This window comes from Simochromis diagramma, unplaced genomic scaffold (genome assembly GCF_900408965.1).
Source record: "Simochromis diagramma unplaced genomic scaffold, fSimDia1.1 OVJJ01000602.1, whole genome shotgun sequence".
NCBI classification, from domain to species: Eukaryota; Metazoa; Chordata; class Actinopteri; order Cichliformes; family Cichlidae; genus Simochromis; species Simochromis diagramma.
This window is the reverse complement of record NW_024387040.1, coordinates 6,871,991-6,884,033: the sequence shown is the minus strand read 5'-3', so window position 1 is coordinate 6,884,033 and position 12,043 is coordinate 6,871,991. Positions and strand designations below refer to the sequence as shown.

The 12,043-nt window shown below is 39.9% G+C and overlaps 1 protein-coding gene across 4 annotated transcripts; it reads right to left on the bottom strand.

Annotated features, from left to right (window-relative positions):
- Positions 1–40: 40 nt before the first annotated feature.
- LOC120741481 (U2 snRNP-associated SURP domain containing) lies at positions 41–11,343 on the bottom strand. 4 transcript variants are annotated; one of them, XM_040044416.1, is made up of 26 exons: positions 11,230–11,343; positions 10,361–10,459; positions 10,140–10,254; positions 9,869–9,993; positions 9,718–9,788; positions 9,489–9,577; positions 9,311–9,346; positions 9,118–9,200; positions 8,784–8,949; positions 8,466–8,677; positions 8,064–8,107; positions 6,332–6,436; positions 6,168–6,234; positions 5,896–6,059; positions 4,420–4,582; positions 4,229–4,308; positions 4,039–4,126; positions 3,786–3,923; positions 3,466–3,655; positions 3,278–3,358; positions 3,115–3,166; positions 2,866–3,010; positions 1,314–1,424; positions 1,039–1,166; positions 713–922; positions 41–532 (listed from the first exon to the last, which is right to left on the bottom strand). In XM_040044416.1, the coding sequence occupies exons 1-26, from the start codon at positions 11,272–11,274 to the stop codon at positions 394–396; spliced, it is 2,946 nt and encodes a 981-aa protein (XP_039900350.1). In that variant the 5' UTR covers positions 11,275–11,343; the 3' UTR covers positions 41–393. The 4 variants fall into 4 exon arrangements, with proteins under 4 accessions (XP_039900350.1, XP_039900351.1, XP_039900352.1 ...); XM_040044417.1 differs by having other exon boundaries at positions 713–898; XM_040044418.1 differs by lacking the exon at positions 9,311–9,346.
- Between the last annotated feature and the right edge of the window lie 700 nt (positions 11,344–12,043).

The window sequence follows — 12,043 nt, the reverse complement described above, 5'->3', positions numbered from 1 at the left end:
CAGCTATTTGTTTAAAAAAAAAAAAAAAAAAAAAAATCACTTTATTAGGAATTATTTTTAATGTGAACTACAAAAACAGAAAATGACAGCATGAATAAGACTATTGTCGTCACACTCTTTACAGGTGTGGTCTACCACATGGATGAATTCCATTTGGAGGTGATGGGGAATCAGGAAACACAAGCACGTTATTTATTTTTTTACAATATAAAACAGCAGTGGCGCCATCTATCTGGTACACCAGATGGAAACCCATGCAAAACCCTCCACACTTCATTGTCCTCACTTTAACATCAGGGCAGAAATCTTCAGCTGCCAAATCAGTCAATTTTTATACACATGGCGCAGAGAATAGGAGGGAGGAGTTGGGGAAGAAAAGAAAAAAAAAAGATGTCAGTGTTTACTCTTCTTTGACTTTTTGTGAGATCGATGTGGAGACCTTGATTTGGAGCGGGATTTCTTAGCTGATTTCTTGGGTGTCCTGGAACGCGACCTCCTGGATCGTTTGGGTGTGCGAGGTGATGACGGTGATCTAAATGAGAAAATGGCAAAAATAAACAAAAAATGGGAATACCCAGAAAAGCAAATATCCAACTTGTTGAATATTCAGGTCCAGGACTACATATGTAGCACTTTACTACTCTTAGTGACCACTTCAAGCACATTGAGTATGTTAAAATGTTAATATTAGTAGCGCTTAACACCATCTTACCTCTTGGATGACTTTCTGTTGCTGGATCGAGGAGAGTCTTTATGAGAAGAACGTGAGGATGTGTCTTTAGAGTATGATCGGTCGGAGCGCTCTGATCTTTCGGAGCGCTCTGAACGAGGTGAGGACGACCGGCCTCGTCTGCTGCTGCTCCGCGTTGGGCTCGGTGATCCACTGTGACGACGCTTCCTATCAACCGGAGGGGACAAATATCTGTCACACAGGAAATTAAATAAATCCAATGTTCCATGAATGAAAGAAAAAAAGAAAAACCCTAGATCCACACTTTGAATCACTGAAAGCACGCAGCAATTAAACAAGTGTCTGACCTCTCCTTTCTGGTTGGTGTGTCCTCCTTCTCTTTTTCCTTCTTTAACTCTTTCAACCGTGCCTCAGCTTTTTCCTTCTCTTTCTTTTCCTTCTCTTTTTCCCGCTCCAGTTTTTCTTTTTCTTTTTCCTAAAGGGATTAAAAAAAAAAAAAAAAAATCTCTTGTTAGGTTTTGATTTTATTTTTCACGGCATGTAACAATTATAAACCAGTAATAAATGATCAAAAGTGTGCATTTTTCTTCCAAACTTTAAGCACACCTGATCCAATACACACCTTTTGTAGTAGTTTGTCCCTATAATGTTCCACCTGCTCCTGAATACTCTGACCAGGCTTCTTAGGTCTTTTCCCAGACTCCAGCTCATCCTGGAACTTCATGACTTTAACCTGCATGGAGAAATACAATCAACTATTGTCGTATACTGCCATGTGCAGTCTGAGGTCTGTGGTATCTGTAAAGTACCTCTATCTCTTCCTCACTCTCAGCACTATTATTTTCATCCCTTCCTGTTTCCCTGTTACAATTCACAGACAACCCTGTTCTAATTGGCTCTTTAAAAATATGGTAACAATTCCGGCGTCACTTCAATTCAGTCTCTGCTTCTGCTCTGACCCCAATCTGCAACAACCACCTCTTCCCCCCGTCCCTGGTGGACTCCTCCTTCCGTATATGGGCAAGAAAAGGTATCAAATGGTTTTATGACTTTTTTAAAGATAACATTTTTCTCAGTTTTAGTGACCTTTGTTCTTTGTATGATTTGCCCTCGTATCATTTGTTCCACTACTTTCAAATAAGACACTGTGCATCTTCTATCTTGCCAGAGTTTCCAAGTCAGCCTCTCAAGCCTTGGTGGGAAGACTTGTTCCAGTTGAAGCCTCACAGTAAGGCTCTAATATCACAAATATATACTTTAATTATGGCATCGGGCAATTACTCAACCGAGAAAATTGCTTCGAGTTGGGAACAGGAACTGGGTCTTCAGTTTGTTGAAGGTTACTGGGACAAAGTAATTGACAAAATTCATTCCTCAGCCTCATGTGCAAGACTCTCCCTTATTCAGTTTAAGACGGTATACAGATTACACTTCTCAAGATCTAGACTATCTAAAATATACCCCGGCATTCCTGACCTGTGCAACAGATGCAACACAATCCCCCGGCAATTTAACTCATATGTTTTTTGCCTGCCCGTCACTTCAATTATACTGGACTTTTTACTTTGAAGTGCTCTCTCATGTTTTGAGCGTTACTCTCAAACCATGCCCACTAGTTGCCATTTTTGGTGTTTCTGAGGACGCCACCCTAAACCTTAGTCGTAAGCAACTGGATATTATCGCTTTCACTTCACTGCTGGCACGAGGTCGAATTTTGCTGTCTTGGAAAGCTCCTCACCCTCCAGCCCGATCACGTTGGCTGGAAGATGTTATGTTCTTTTTAAAAAGTGAGAAAATAAAATTCAGACTCAGAGGAAATGTTAATAAGTTCTCGCAGATGTGGCAGCCTTTTATCATTTACTTTAACTCATTGAAAACACTTATGTATCATGGGGTTCCCTTTTGTTCTGTTTTTTTTTTTTTTTTTTTGGGGGGGGGGGGGGGGGGGGGGGGGGGGTTGGTTTTTTGTTGTTGTTTTCTGTGTGTGGGTTGTTGTTTTTTTGTTTTTCTTCCTTTTTCTTTTTTTCTGTTTTATTGTTATCATCTGAATTTTAATGGCCTAATCTGTCTTGATATAAGTCTTTGTATCGGTTGGTACTTGCTGTATTGTGCCTGACATGTCAAATTACATGTGCAAAACTTTATAAATAAAGAGGGGGGGGGGGGGGGAGTACCTCTATCTCTCTGAGCTTAGAGCGCTTCTCCTCGTTCATTTCAGACATCTTTGACTTAAAGTCAGAGTCATCTCTGATCGGGTTGGAATAGCTCTGATTATCTTCTGAACGAGGGCTTCTGTCCTCATCACTGTCCGGATCATCCCTTTAGAGGTGAACACAATTAATTTTTTTAAACAAAGGCGTGTCAAGGCATTCACAAAACATCAAACTCAAAAGGCAAACACACACACACACAAAAAAACTTACTTTTTTGTTTCTTCTGGCTGCTCAAATATCTCCCACTTGGAGGTTGTCACAGCTGAGGAGCAAACAAAGGCAATTATATGAGTCAAGTAATTGCAAAACCCTCACGCCACCTATGATAACATAATGTAGGTAACAACTAATCTGACACTTTAAAAGGCCTCACCTTGAGATTCTAACTCTGCCTCATCCACTGCTTCCCATTTCGATGGTGCTACCTTGAAGGGAGCATCCTTGGACGGATCCACTATATTAACAGAAAGAAAAAAAAAGAAAAAAAGAACTGAGTCGCTGGGAAATTGATGGATCCAACAGCTCTTGGAAACATGCTTCGTTATTGTATGCACTACTCACAAGGTATTCCATCTAGGTCTTCTTCCATGGACTTGATAGGAACTCCATCTAGGTCATCCAGAGGGGCTCCATCGATTGGTGCCCCATCAATGGGAACTGAGTCAATGGGCACTCCATCCACGTCCTCCAGTGGAGTACCATCTACATAATCCCCGATAGGAGCCCCATCAATGTCGTCTGCTGGCTCAGGCTTGATACAAATGTAGAGGAAAAAGAAAAAAAACATGGAAATTTAGTAGCAGCATGGTACATTTTCAAAGCAATAATAATACAATAACTTTAATGGTACTGAAAAGACTAAATAATAAAGCCTCACTTACCTCCACAACAAGGCTTACAGGCTCCTTCTCCACAGCGAGGTTTACTAGACCAAGGAAGATGTTCTGCAGCTTGATAAGAAAAGGGTCAGGGTACACAGCCCAGTCCTCCCATGCCCGGAAACATGACATTACCCGTTGCTAGCGCACACACACACAAAAAAAAAAAGAATTAGGACAAAAAGAGCTAAGTAACCTGGATGTTTAACTATATAAATTATCAAGGCTGTGAAGTTTACTTAACAAGACTTTGTACCTTGAAGTTTTCACACTGAAGGTGACCTTGTATTGTTTTGTAAGTTGCGTTTAGGTCGGCGAAAATCTGGCAGAGTTTTGTCTCAAAGCTATTAAGAACAAGGAAAGAGCAATTTATTTCCTGGGAAAAAAGGAGTGACTAAGTGAAATTGATGATAATATGGTTCAAGTATACAAACGACATAACTTACTATTTTCTGTAGTAAGATGCATTGGCTACTTTGGCAGAAGAGTTATACAGCACATCAGAAACTAGATACAACCGTGCAATCTGAAACACATCAAAGAGCAAACCGGAGTTTATGATTCTGGAAGGGTTTTCGGGTAATTCTATAAACAGGTTGTTATCAAAGTCTTTCTCTTCTTTTGGTCAGTGTCTTGCCTTCTTGGGTAAAGGGGTCTTTAGGATGGAGAGGGACTCTGTGATACACTCCACAATTTCTTCAGCAGCTTCAGCATGGCTGAGACAGAACAGCATGGCCTCTGCAATATCTGCCCTCCTGGGAGTCAAACCACGCAGCATCTCCTCTAGTTTGTCCCGCTCCCTGCAGAGATGAAGGACAGTGAGGACAGAGTGCATTAACCCAGCTGTTGTCAGCACTACTGTACTTTTCATATCTGTCTAGGGCTGTTCATATAACGATATATATCGGATGACGATATAAAAACATCTATCGTTTCATTTTACGCTATTGTTTGTTTCGTGGTGTCGCAAAATAAACTGTTTACGGCAATATTTTTTCATCGTTTTGATGGTCACTGTAGTGGCTATATGAATTTCTTAAAGTTCTCTCTTTCTCTTATATTTAATATAACCACACTACGGACGGACAAGCGCCTGTTTTTATGCGTTGTCGTTAGCAACAACGACGGTAAAACCCTCGCGTGTCCGCTTGTTTATGTTCCACATAAACCTTTCACAATAAAGCTTTAAGATCCTGTTGAGACTTTTCAAAATAAACTGAATCATGTGAAAGAGTATGCAGAGTGTTTATGGATGAGAAGTAAAAAAGAGCCGCCAAGTGCTAAAAAATAAACCTTAGACTCAAACGTTAGAACAGGCTTTTCCCCGCAGCACGCTGTGTAATAAATACTCACAAAGAAACGGCGGCCGTTACAACTTATGTCTAAAAATGCATCCTTTAATGCATCGGTTAAAACACTCGACTCCAGGTACACGACGCCCAGCTGGAAACACTTCACACAAGTCGAGCTGCCCGAGATTCACAGAATTTACAGAAAATGTTAAATCTTTGTGATTTATATCATTATCGGAACGATAGATGTCTTATATCGGGATATGAGATTTTGGTCATATCACACAGCCCTATATCTGTCACAATAATAAAATAAAAGCTTCATTTGCGTGGCTGCTTTTTTTCTTAATACACCTAAAATTTTAACAATAAAAGTCAGTGTTAAGAAAAAAAGTATTTCTGTCCACTGAAACTGTAGAGCTCCAGAGAGGGCATGTTGGGGTAGGCCTGGGTTTTCAATTGCAAAGCACAAGTTTATTCCATTACAGTTGACAATTCAGGTTCTCACTTTGTGTTTTTACATTTACTTTCATGTTAGATTAGCAAAACTGTAGCAGTGCGAGTGCAGGCGTGAGCTGTGAGTTGATGTTAAAATTAATGGATATGCAGAGAAACTTGACTATCCTGCTGATTTCTAAATACTGAGTCACTACTCAGCAAAGTATTAACAGTTGTAACAACACTGGAGCAGGTGGGAACATCAACAAAGCCAATTAGAAATCAAAGCATGACTCCAGTGTTCCTTCAAGTAAAGACCTCAGAACTTCTGCAATTTAGCAAATACAACATAGATGTAACAGAATATAAACAAATATTCTTACTCTTCTTTTAAGCAGCCTTTCTTATTGGCCTCCTCTTCATCTTCCTCCTCCTCACCGTCATCGTAAGGACCATGGAGGTACGGATTAAGAGGAGGTGGGCGCCACAAAGAGCCATTTTTAAACATCCTAAAGTCATCTGTTCGCCATTTGGCTGGTGATTCACCCTGAGGAAGTAATAAATCACAGTGAACACATTGATAAAAAGAAGAAACTTAGTGGAATGGCTGGATCCCCCTGAAATTTTGCAACTTTTTTCAAGATAGAAAACTAACCTGCAGTATGGAGTAGAGCTTCCATCGGTAGTATACATGTGCTGGGCTCTGGTTCTCAAATAAAAACCTGTCATAAAAAGACATACACAACCTTTGTAACTCAGCACATAAAGAATTTTAGCTAACAGAATAACGCTACATTTCTATTGTGCAGCTAAGCTCACCTGTACATGGGATTGTTGATCTCTCTGTTCATGATCATGGCTTCAAACATTGGTCCTTCACGCACCACAAACTCGATCATTCGATGGATGAGAGAGAGCAAATTCCTACAAGAAAAACACAGTTAAAGCAAACGGATTCAGACTGGACGGACTCTTGAACACTACTAAAACCTCCCAATTAAAGATTAATTTATTCTTGGTGGTCTGACGCACTCAACAGGCTGACTAGGCAAAGACAATTTATGTCACACAATGAAATGCTGCAAGCATAAATGCAGCTGTATTGACCTATACCTGAATAATAAATTTCTACTGTGATATTATATACTTGGTACAGAACGATGCCTAAATCACTCTAAAGTCTTACCACAATACCCATTTATTATTTACTATGGCGACGGTTTAAATGACGGGGAATATGAGACAACAGATGACTGTCAGAGTGCGTCACATGACCAGGAATAAATTAACCATCACTGTGGCTACACCTCTGGGCCTACATATAACATCAATGAATACACGCAAAAAATAAAAATATGTATATAAAAACATTTTGTGACAGTACGACATTCATGTCAATTAAAAAAAAAAAAAAAAAAAAAAAAAAAGGAAAAGAAAAGAAAAGCTTTTTTTATTGCGTCTACTAAGGTCATGCCTGTGTTCTTTGAAGCTACAGTGCAACAGCTTTTAATTACATTGCACTGCTCGGAACCTTCATATAAAATATCTTTAAGTTCAAATTTCACAATGTGGGGGTGAGTGGAATTGGGAACAACAGGAGCGAGACATTAATAAGACACCGTACTAACAGGAATATTTGTCAGTACAGTGCCTTTCAATTCCCACTCTTTCCTACTAATGTAACGTGAAAAAGCAGTACATGATCTTTGGCTTAAAACGGGTTATCTACTAGTGGAGTTGGTACCGACTTAAAACTGTGCAAATGGGAACGTTAGAAGTTCTTCTGTGATAATTTGTAGAGGAAATAAATTGTGCAGGCTGCATACAATTAGCCTAAAGTGGCCAACAAGACAAAGGATGTCTTTCATTTGACAACACAAATCACATTTACTTGTATTGGAGCCGATCGTACCAATGACGGGGTAAAATTCTGTATACTTTCCCAATCCATCCCATGATGCTTTTCAGGTCCCTCGCTGCTGCAGACAGTTCAACTTGTGCTGCTCACCAAGGCCAATGTCAAAGGTCATATATAGACTAATGATGGCAGGTTTGGATTTGTCAGCAGGAGCCAAATTTACTGAGCTCCTCATAGTGACAGAGGCCAAGGGGGGAGACGGTCTGAGTGAGCAATGGTCAGAGAACAGGTTTTCACAACTACGGATCTAGAATCAGCAGATCATGTATGTAGCAGAGTACAACATCACTAAAGTTGAGAAACACGATTTAATGTCTATGTATGGAGTGGGACTGTGAAAGTAATGATCTTTTTCTCTAAATAGCATAGTTATTAAGATCTATAATGATGTTTGGCTACACATGTAAAGAAAATATGAATGATGGAGGGATGTGAAACAAACTTCAGTCAGTATTATTCTAGGTACTAGTATGAAGACGCCGTGCAGCTGCCTCAACCATTGCTCATCCACACTGACCAGCCCCCTGTAGCATGCAGTGATCAAATGATCAAACGTATTAGTTTCATTATGGGATGTTTTTTTTCTTTCTAAGTTTGTACACCAATTTAAAAAAAAAAAAGAAAAACATGTACCTTTCTGTTGGGATAACCACTTTGACTATGGCTTGCGACAGAGTCTGTATATGAAGTCACATCAGATAATAAACATAGAATGTGAGTATTGTTACAAAGGCAACAGGTGAAAAATATAAAAAATGCATTTAAAAAGTGCAAAAAGACAATAACTTTCCTTTCCTGCTGTCAGTTTTACTAGAGGCCAAACAACCCTGATACTTTACCATAGTAACACCTCTTTGTAACACTGAGCATTTTGCACACATTGACATTTGATAATGACACTTTCTTACACACAACAACTAATTCAAAATCTAAATCCTGTACTGACTTGCTTATTATGACTAACATCTTACCACCACAATTAACAAAACATTGCCATATCCCATGAGAAAATCCTAGGCTGACGTATTGAATTACCTTGTCGAACTCCTCCTTGTTTTTAGGTGGAGGAAGCAGAGGAGCATTGGGGTTCTTTAGCCTCTCTCGGGGCTGTGCGTTGAATGGGAGGCCAGAGGGAGGCGGGGGGAGTGTATGCTCCATCATAGAAGGAGGGATATAGATGGGATGGGGTGGAATGGGCACACCTTTTCCCCATCCTAATTTCATCTCAAAGTTCATTATCATCTTTCCTATTATGGGAGTAAATGTGCATTAAATTATACACGCACATGTGAACTGGAAAGAAGATAAAAGGATGTAATATAACAACTTAATAAAAGAATTCGAGATTCGTACCATTTAAGTTTTTGAGTGCTCGCTCTGCATCCCTCCTGTTCATGAAAGCCACAAAGCCACAGTTCCTCTCCCGAGCCCTTTCCTCATCTGTCCTCGGCCACATGATTTTCACACTTGCCAGCGGGCCATACCGGCCAAACTCTTGGCACAGCATCTCTTCGTTCATCTATGAAGTAAATGATACAAATTGAGAAACACAGACATTGCATAAATATTTCCCATTCTGAATTAAGGGCATATGTAGCAAATTTTGAAGGAATAGCAACATGCTTAAGCCCCTCCTTTTATGGCATGCTTTACATTACTTCCACTTCATGCATGTTTAGATACAAACCTGTGGATTGATGTTTCCAAGGTACAAGTTAGTAGTGGATGGATCTCCAACGTCATGGGAACCTGGTGCACAGTCATCCAAAACTGCAGACACAGAGAAGAGAAAAGAATTTCCTGCTGCTGTCTGACAGGACCAACATTATTTTCTTAGCAAGATAAAGGTATTCACGGTCACTATATTAAGTCAAAATTACCACTGGACGGACGGTTTCTTCGTGAAGAACCATCCGCTAAAAGAAGCAGAAAAGCAGTATAAATTTTGTTTCAGGGTAGATGTGGACAAAGGGACAGAGGGTGGCGTAAGGCAGGAAAGGGCCCTGTCAGGCCAAGTTAGTGCACGTAAGGCAGTCACGCGACTTAAACAATACTTACAGGAGCGTCTTCCATCTGTCCCAGAGAGCGGTTCGAAGCGACTAACACGTCCTTTCATCTTGTGTCTTTCATCTCTCTCTTCCTGTATTCTACAAGACACAGACACATATCACAGCTGATTAAAATCTGTGTTTAATATATTACAACTTTAATAACCACACCAAAAGTCTTAGGAACAGCTAATCTCTGCCACTAAAATATTTTAACACCTTCCTGTGTTAAAACTTACTGTTTAAGTTCTTCTTTGAAGAGCTCCAAATTACTCTTCTTCTTTTCCTTTTCACTGCTCTTCTTTAAGCCCTACAATGAGGAAACCAGGTAAGTGTTATTCAATGCAAAAGTTAGACGAGATGCTTCTCATTCTCAGAAACAGTACTTACATGCCGTTTGTCTAATGCTAAAAATTGTGGCGGAGTTTCCAAAGGCAGGATGCTTTTTGGTTGGGTCTCAAAACGTGACTTAGGCTTGTACAACTTTCCTCTCTTGTCATCAGCAGCCGCTTCCTCTGCAAGGAGAAAACATTTTTTTAGTTTTCGCCCTCCAATCACATTACTATTTCAATTTCCGAAGTAAAAAAGGTTTGGTGAACTGTTCTTTAACATATGCATATTTTGCAATCAGTTTGAGAAATATATAATGCAAAATGTATACCTTTCGTTGCATTTGCAATGCCACCACGGACAAAAGCTTTGACTTTTCCCTCCCCTCCTCCTTCAAAAGCAGCAAGAAACTCCTCATAAATTTCAGCTGCCGCTCGTTCATCTTCCTGAACACACACGCGCACAAAGGTGTCAAAGTAAATAAATCATATAAATCTCTAACAGCTATTACTCATGCAGAGAATATTGTGCAAAAGGAAAATCCATACTTACTTTTTTCTTTATTTCATCTTGTTCCTTTTTGCTGAGGGTTCTCTTTGCCACTGCCATCTTGCCAATGCTGAAAGACTTCAGTTTGCTCTCAAGCAGCGCCTGTACATGTCAACAAAGTATGGTTGTTTTCACCAGGTATTTAATAAGCACACATTACGACTATTTAATAACCGGAAACAACCACGACTTGTTTAAGTAATGTTGAGTCCTGCTATTATTATTATTTAATATGCCTAACAATTATCCCGTAAACAGGTAACTTCAGCGCGGACTGTAGCCGCTGGTTTATAAAGTCGGCTGTATTAAATAGGCGCCGGCAACCGTTACTCAGACATTTAACACTAATTATTTAAGTATAATACATTACACATTTACGACCAAGCTGCAGCTGGAGACCAGGAAAGATTAAGAAATTAGCTAAATTAACAAGAGGCCTAAGAAGTCGTCTTTTGGTGCAGCGCCACGGACTGAATGCATTGCGCTAAACGGCGAATGACGGTTAGGCCCCAGCTCCCGAATGCTTAATTTACTATTTCCACACTGAAATATACAACCACTGTACGTCATCCAGAAGACAATGCATGTGTAAAGCTTGTGATTTGCGAACAAGTTTATTCCTGTGATAACTGCTTCCATTAATCCAGTTTATGGTGACCAACACATTAGCTTAGCTTAGCTAAAACCAGCCAGTGTGGCTGCGGCGCCTCAGTTAGCCGTAGCGCGGCAGTGTTAGCAGACACTGTTGCGCACACTCCCTGTTGTGGTCTTTTACAGCAAACAGCTAGTGCTGTTCAAGCACAAGATTATTCGCACAGTTCTCATTACAACAGGTGCAAGTGAGCTAAAACAACTACAAACTATAAGTTTACCTTAGCGCTAGCTTTCTGAGAGCCACCAGGCGTTCGGTCCGCCATCTTTTGTGGAACTGAAATGAATCGATCGCCGAGCTGATGATAGTGGCAACTGTGAAACTCCAGGCGTCGCAATCAATCACAGAATCGCCGATGCTTCCCTTCTCTCTTCTTTCAGTTTCTCAAGCGCGACACAAGGATTCAAAATGCTATCACGTATTAAAACTATAAATATGTATAAATTAATAAAATTAATACCACTATTACACCGATCAACACAGATAATGAATTGGCACAGAAATACTATGAAAGAGAAAAATTAACTAGGTCGACAGGCAGCTCTAACTCTCATTTGCTGCTCTAAGTGACTTCAATCTCACTCTATCCTTTTTGTTTGTTTGTTTTTGATGGAGAGAACAGCACATTTTTGAATTGGAATTTGAGTGATAATAAAATTGCTTACACCATAGTTTGTCCAGCAGGTGGTGCTCTCTTTCAATCGTCAGATGACCCCTTTGCAGCACACAACTCTAACAAGCCATATTTCATGTAATTGTATTTTGTATTCAGTTTATAGAGATATATAAAATATAAAATAAAAAAATAAGATTGGAGAACACAACACAAGTTGCCTCATTCACCTTTAGGCACATGCAGGTATTTGAATTCAGAAATATACACGTTGATCGGAATGTGAAACCATGCATAGATAACTTCTGGAGTCAAGTTTATTCATGCCATCTCCTTAAAGGTTTTTCGTTTTCAAGCCAACTAATGCAAGCGCCCACTCCCTCCCCTCCCAGCGCGTCTTTAACCCCCCCTGAGGGAAAAA